Raw genomic sequence first — 7,178 nt, 5'->3', positions numbered from 1 at the left:
TGTTATTTTCTTTTTTCTTATCTAGTATCATTAATTATGTTCTAAATTTGCCTTTATTTTTAGGAGATCCTGCTTATCAGAATATGGCACAAATAAGATTCACGAAAATTTTTCATAATAAAAAAAAAAAAGATTCGATCTTATAATTTTAAGTTCTTTTCGGACCTTTAAATCTCACCTAATAAAGTAATTGATAGGAATAAGCTAAAAGGTGTTTATTTTAGCGAAATCTTCTATCATTCTTCTTTTTTAAAAAATATATTTTTAATGATTTAGCACAAAATTAGTTGTTCATCATTGAAAGAAAAGGCAAGAGGCAGTGACAAAAAAAAAAAAGGTGAGAGGAGGGTTAAACACTTAAAACGACAAGTGGTAAACTGTAAAGGTGAGAGAAACAGGGACGCCACAAAACGGCAATCGGTGGCTAATAACTGATGCCGCTACTTTGAGTCGCTTTCGTTTTCCATCATTCAGTTTCTTCTCCGAGGACCAAGCTTCTCTTCCTTTCGCTTTCACAGTTTGCACTGTCACTGTGTCATTCAACATAACCAACTTAACTGCCCAATGGGTCAGTGTTTTATTTTTTTCCTCTTATTTTAAAATTTGGTTTTTGATCATGAGCTGTTGATAATATTAAAAATCCAAACTTTATTGGTTTGAATTCGCTTCCCAATTTTTCCGTCACTTATTTTTAGGTTAAAATTTTGTGGCAGAGGAGATAGAAGAGAAGATGGAGGAGATGGAAGGAATGGCATCAATAGCATTGTTACCAAGTGGTTCTTTATCGGGACACTTCATCCAACTTCCCCATTCTATCTGCTATGGTCTTCATGGCTCTGGTATATTATTATCTATAATTTTTTTAATTATTTCTTTTTGAAGTAATTTTCAATTTTGTGAATGTGTTTAGGAAGACTGAAATTTGAGATTAGGTACTATTGAATATTAGTTAGAATATAAACCAAAAAGTGATACTTTAATAGTTTTGTCTAGTGCTAGCAAATTGAATTTCTTTGTGTGTTTGCAATTATCACTGGGTTTCAAGTAACCTTGAAGTAACGGTTGAGTTGTCTATGAAGTCAGAAGTTCAAGCAGTAGAGCCACTAATGTTTGCAATAGGTTAGGCTGTCTACATTACACGATTCGGGTGCAGCTCTTCCCTAAACTCTATGAAATGCCAAATGCTTTACAGCGAACCGCTCGTTAATCTAATATCATTTGAGTTTGCTTTGATGAAAAATGAGGCACAGACCTAGATCATGCCATGAGATAAATGTAGGGTCTAAATCAATTGCACCCTTTCATAGACATAGAGCCAGTGTTGGTGATTAGTCTGCCTTTCTCTTCATTGGATTGGGGATTATCATTGGAAATTTTCTTTCTAAATGCGCTTTAGGCAAACGGATAGCGTGTTTTGACAGCGGAGTTTTGTTATTTGTTCTGTTTTAGATTGTATACCATTGAACCTAAGCTGAATTACTTGCTTCTTATTAAAATTGTCAAACTTAAACTTTAAACACAGCTTACAGCTTTCATTATCCTCCCTCCAACGAGTAACTCTTCCCAGAATCGCAAAAGATGTTGAGTTGGATTTATTTTACACCTTGTTGATTACTTTCTCATGGTCCTATGTGAATCTATAGGATTTTTTTTTTATGTACATTCTCGGTTTTCTCCATTTAATATGATTACTTATGTGTTTCTCTTTTCCAATTTTTTCTACGGCGAAAGAATTGCCTTGTGAAAGGGAATGCAGTAGGGGTGAGGATTATCGCCTCATCAAGCTTACAATCACAGATTTCAATGTACTAACCATGACTTCTGTGTTGTTTATCTTTAGCTGTTCATCATGCACTTCATTGCCTGTTTGGTTTTGTTGAAACAGACAAAGAAAGAACAAGTTACTATTGTCGAGTGCAAGGGTCATGATGCTGCTCGGTTCAATAGCATTGATCATGCTCATGGGTAAGGCATGGTGATCTTTACATTATATATTACCAGGGTCTTTTTTTTAAATCATATTTGATACCTAATCAGTAAAATTTTTATGGTAAACAGCCAGAATAACGGTATTAAGATGAAAGTGAATTTTCTTAATCGGGTAATCATGTTGGTATTTGTTCTAGAGTATAGTGCAGGAATTATTGGACTCTACTAGGATTAACTATAGTTAGATTCTATGAATGGGGTTTCTCATCTAGACATTCTTTACATTTACAAATCGAAGTTTCCATTCATTTTGATGAGTATTACATGATGAGATCTTCAATTCATTGTTTTGCATTCACCTTGTAACAGTTGGGAGAAGGATGTCACAGGTATGGTTGGACAGAATAATGGGAAGAAAAGAATCATGGTTTTTTTCGAGTGCCAGACATTGAAAGCTGATAAAGCAGCCGAAGACCACATAAGACAGTTCATGCCGAAATTAATGGGGCTGGACGCCGTTGGTATGTCAATGTGACTCTCACCTAGTAGTAGTTTCCTGTTTGTTTTACGAAGGAGGGGAGCTTGGTTTATGTTGTGCCAGGTTTAAATATATCTGCATATTTATATTTAATATCATCCTGATAAACTCATTTTGATTATATTTGACTGCGTTCTTGGTAATTGCCAGACCTTTTATAATATGTGGTGCATTCCTTGCCATTTCCATGTTTCGGTTATTTTCATTTTTGTGCATACCAAATTGAAGAAAAAGGGCAGGGGGGACAATGCCATACTTTTTCTGCTGTTAAATCAACTATGGCATTTCTCTTCTTGGAATCAATTTTGTTAACAGAAATTTATATCATAAACCCTGTACCCTAATCCGTGTGAGGATATTTTGATGCTACCTTCATGGCATGTATTTGCATCCTGACACATGGCTTCCTGATAGAGTTTTGTAAGGTTATCTTGCAAATGAAGGAACCTTGCATTCTTTTGAAATGTTAAATCGCCACTTTCAAATAGCAGTATCAGTTTAAGACATTTCCTTTCACAAGTTCTGCATTGTTTAAATGATTCCTCTTTCATTCTTTCATCACACATTTCGTTTGGTGATTTCCATTGTGCAGTTAACATTGGAAGGATGACAATTTCTGGGTTGGACTTTGGAAAGGACGACGAAGAAACTGAGTAGAAAATTTACTGCAACTTGTTAAGCAAATCACCTATTTTAATCTATTTAATGTGAAGGTTACAAAGTCGTTCTCTATGACCATCCACCATTTTCGCTTCCCCTTGAAGGCTTGAAATCAGTCGAAACGAATCAATTACTTTTTCCTTTCCAATCCATTTAGAACAGCCAAGTGTTACAATTCAACTCTTTGTGAACTTAACGAAACACATGTAGAAGTGATATGCCTTATTAGTGTGCACTTGCGTCGGAGTCTAAACAGCTGTTTTGATTTATATAATTTTAATAACTCGTTTAAACATGAATACTTGATAAAGGTTCAACGCAGGCAACGTGAGAAAGAAGCGTGAACATGGTTGTTGTTGTGATCGAACAAGGTCCAGCAACAAATGCGGCGGCAGCCAGTGTTAGATCTAGTTTAGACTTGAGACATTAAGAAATCAAATGAACAAGTCACCCACCCACATCAATGGTGGATAAAATGGGACTTGTTAATGAGTTTGGATTTATGTCACCCTAACAAAGACTACTCAAAACTTTGTTCCACAATAGCAAATTGGCCTTTTGAATTGTGTTATTCAAGGCTACTAGAATCTTGTCTGGTAATCATTGACTCACATTTTCTCATAATTTAAAGCTGCGCGTCAAAACAAAGAATATGAAGCCTAAGAATATACCTAACTCCTCATAACGATGGTTGGGTTTAGCAGAATAAGAGGAATGAGAATGATGCGTAACAATTATGAATTAAAGAACAACCAAATCTACCAGCCGGGTACTACAGATATTCACACATCAACAAACATTGTTTCATGGAATGTCACAGTTCACAGTAACAAAGCCGATATTTTGATTCATTGTTGAAAATTTTGTTCATACACTATCTATCCTTTGTAGGAAAATGCCAGCATGTGTTGACACAGCAGCAGCATCAATCAAACTCAATGGTTTAAATTTAATTCATATAATGGCATATTTGACCAGAAATTTTTACCCGATGAGTATTCCAGAAGTGCGTTCAAACCAGTACATCATGTGAACAGGGAATGCCAATCTGTTCAAAACAATTGAAGAAATGTCATATTGTGAGGACTTCAGAGTAAAAGTAGGCAATCCAAGCATTCGTACACCTTTCAGCGTATTCTTCTACTCTTAAGAAATTATTGCATACTCGTAGAGCACTTTGGTGGATTACGCCCCATCTATCGAGATATCAGTGTTCTTTTTTATGGTAAGAATTGTATTTTCATTTGAAAGTTATTATATTAATAGATGGAGGATAATCAACCTAAATATTAAGTGCTCCCATAAGAACGCAATAATTTCTCCTTGAAACTTTGCTTCCTACTCTCTGGTAACATATAGAAGAAGCTTCTTGACTTCCACTTGTGAAGACTCCTCTCAAACTACCAAGTATCTTGTCCATATGTACCATACTAAAATCATGAACTATCAAGCATCCCTAAAGGACGAACAGGCTTTGTTCTTGATTCTATAAAGTGGTTTCTGTTAACATGTGTGATAATAAAAGGAGGAATTGACATCTTGCTTTTAACATGATTTTACTTGAATCTACCAAGAAATTATCTTTAGAGAAGTCAAGACTTAATTGATCCCCCATACTCTATCCTGTAGGGAATTTTTGAGGAGTCAAACTACGGGGATTTTATACACAAATTGCAAATAACAAAATTAAAACAACCACTATTCAGGCACACCAAAATTAAGTTGGAGACAAATGGATTTTGGGTGCTCAGTATTCAATACTGGATCACAATTTTCTATAAGCTTAGTTGAGGATTTTAATCAACTAGATAACCTATGAAAAAATATTTAGCTGTTTAGCTCAGTTTAAGTTTTAATGAAGCCAGTTGCCGAAAATTCCAAAAAGGATTTTCAATCTTAACGTTTAGTTTTTATATAGAAATTATTAGAAAAGAGAAATGAAAACTAAACATAAGAAAAACTCATTATTTTTAGGTATGAGAAAATACCTGAGAATCATTACAATCTTAGTCCTTCTCAGATGCCTCTTCTGATTCAGATAATGGTAACAGGGTGCAGATCCCAAGCATGTGCCCATTAAGGCAAACATAATACTCGATGCAATCTTCATATGAACCCAACCTGCAACTAGCACTTTGCGGGATCATGTTAGCCTGCAGCATGCTCCACAACTTTGCCTTACAATAGGGGCAAAACTCTGTTGGATGGAGCCTGGCACCCTTGTTATTAAGCATCCTCCTTACATTCGAGGTCGCAAAAGACTTGAAAATTCCACGGAAGAATCCTAAATCCCCTTCTTCACCTTGGTCAAGATGTTCGCAAGGATCAGACACATATAAAACATCATTTCTGCACTGTGGTAAAAGAAAGCTCTTTCCTGATGTTCTAGAAAACCTAGTCCGATATACAAAGTGACCGGGGATCTGAATGTTTTTGAACAAACCACCTCTCTTGCATCCGGAACAGTACGTAAGCAGCTTCCCTAGGGGCCTCCAGTTTCCATCAATACTATGGCTTCCGCTTGATTGCAGATCAAGCATCATCTTAGGAGCTCTTGTTCGACAAAACTCCTTCCATAGTACTCGCTTCGCAAGATCATCAAACCATTTGCACACACATGACAGAGTGGCAATTAGCTTGGGGTTCCAATTCAAACGATGAAAAACCAAGAATAACACATCTTCACTTAAATGCCCCTTGATGCATTGACAACTAGCTGAGTGTACACACCTATATTGCTTTGTCAGAATCATTTTCCACACCTGCGAAAACTCGAAGATTTTTAAGTTATTAGTTTATAACAACTCTTATTTGTCATGCTTTAGGTTATTCATAATTTGACAACCTAGAAACCTAATTTCTTAACTAGTTACATCATGGAGAATTGGAAACTAAGAGAACCCATACTTAATTGTTCAGGTAAAAGAATTTAGTCCATACATTAAGAATTCACCTTATCAGGCATCTTCATAAAGTACTCAAAAGTTGATTCAAGAAAAGGAAACAAAATCTTCTACACATTCAAATGCGGAATAGGATATCGGCGCGGACACTTACAAGAAAAACTCGATCGATAACGGAGCTCCGAAGAGAGGGGGTTGTTCAATTCAATTCATTTCAGTTCAAGCAACAGCACTTCAACCAAGATCAGCCTTAAAAATTTCTTCCAAATTCAAGCACCTAGGAGCTCAAAAAATTCCCCAAATTCCGCATCTCATCTATAAAAGCGGTTAACAAACAAAAGAAAATAAATTAACCATAGTAGCAACAGCTCAACATTACATAACAAATGCAAATCAAGCTACATTACAGAACAAAATTCTTCAACATGTTCATTACACACAGCACAGTCAGTTACACAAGAATCCCTTACTAAATAGACAAAAAATCCAAAATGATCCATCACTAGATTTCACAACAAACCGCACTCTAATTCTCTAAATTTACTAAAACACCCTCCATTCTCCTTTTTTTCCAGAAAGGAAACCAAAAACGAAAAATGGATCAGAAGAAGTTGAAAACCCTCCAAATCTTTTGAGAGAAACACTTCCCTGCATGCAATTGATAAAATGAACAGCAAATTCAACAAGCAAAAAGATAGAAAGCAACTAACTTTGCTTGCAGAAAGTTGCAACAGCAAAAGCCTTCAGTAATTTTCAGCTTCCAGCAGGGGCAATTCTGTCCAGACAAAAGAAGGGAAAGAAAGCACAAAACAAACACTCAAGGGCAAGGCATAAAAAATGTAGAGAAAGAAAGGTTTAAGAAGAAGGAGAGAGAGAGAGAAAAAAACAAAGGCTTTTGGGTTGGGTTTTGCATTGTGGTTATGAAGCAGAGAGAAAGAAAGTGAGAGAGTTTCAGATATATTGAAGTGAGGAGTAATGATATAATGACAGGGTCGGTGAAAATGAGTTCCGTGAATGACAAGTGATAAGAGGAAACGTGCCAGTGAGTCCAGCTGGCAGTGGAGAATGGTTACGTGGCATTCGTGCAATGGAAAAGGGGTCGTTCCCCTTTTATTGTGCCGCCCATTGTTTTCACCGTTCCTTAAAAA

The 7,178-nt window shown here is 36.0% G+C and overlaps 2 protein-coding genes across 3 annotated transcripts; one reads left to right on the top strand and one right to left on the bottom strand.

Annotated features, from left to right (window-relative positions):
• Positions 1–326: 326 nt before the first annotated feature.
• LOC130955790 (uncharacterized) lies at positions 327–3,428 on the top strand. 2 transcript variants are annotated; one of them, XM_057882757.1, is made up of 6 exons: positions 327–568; positions 714–839; positions 1,732–1,805; positions 1,886–1,965; positions 2,299–2,450; positions 3,060–3,427. In XM_057882757.1, the coding sequence occupies exons 1-6, from the start codon at positions 565–567 to the stop codon at positions 3,122–3,124; spliced, it is 501 nt and encodes a 166-aa protein (XP_057738740.1). In that variant the 5' UTR covers positions 327–564; the 3' UTR covers positions 3,125–3,427. The 2 variants fall into 2 exon arrangements, with proteins under 2 accessions (XP_057738740.1, XP_057738741.1); XM_057882758.1 differs by having other exon boundaries at positions 330–568; positions 696–839; positions 3,060–3,428.
• A 519-nt stretch (positions 3,429–3,947) lies between these two features.
• Positions 3,948–6,971, bottom strand: LOC130955788 (EID1-like F-box protein 2). Its single transcript, XM_057882755.1, has 4 exons — positions 6,741–6,971; positions 6,185–6,345; positions 5,116–5,889; positions 3,948–4,175 (listed from the first exon to the last, which is right to left on the bottom strand). Exon 3 carries the CDS (start codon positions 5,878–5,880, stop codon positions 5,134–5,136), a length of 747 nt encoding a protein of 248 aa, XP_057738738.1. The 5' UTR covers positions 5,881–5,889; positions 6,185–6,345; positions 6,741–6,971; the 3' UTR covers positions 3,948–4,175; positions 5,116–5,133.
• Positions 6,972–7,178: the final 207 nt, after the last annotated feature.

This window comes from Arachis stenosperma, chromosome 10 (genome assembly GCF_014773155.1).
Source record: "Arachis stenosperma cultivar V10309 chromosome 10, arast.V10309.gnm1.PFL2, whole genome shotgun sequence".
Lineage (NCBI taxonomy): Eukaryota > Viridiplantae > Streptophyta > Magnoliopsida > Fabales > Fabaceae > Arachis > Arachis stenosperma.
The sequence above is the reverse complement of the archived record's forward strand: the minus strand, read 5'-3'. Positions and strand labels throughout refer to the sequence as shown.

What these genes read in the sequence shown, in the direction of transcription:
- LOC130955790 (XM_057882757.1), top strand. An exon ending in AGCATTGATCATGCTCATGG is followed by an intron (nt 1,966 to 2,298) that starts GTAAGGCATGGT and finishes ACCTTGTAACAG; the next exon opens with TTGGGAGAAGGATGTCACAG. An exon ending in AATGGGGCTGGACGCCGTTG is followed by an intron (nt 2,451 to 3,059) that starts GTATGTCAATGT and finishes TCCATTGTGCAG; the next exon opens with TTAACATTGGAAGGATGACA.
- LOC130955788 (XM_057882755.1), bottom strand. Translation starts at nt 5,880, where the DNA reads ATGATTCTGACAAAGCAATATAGGTGTGTACACTCAGCTAGTTGTCAA.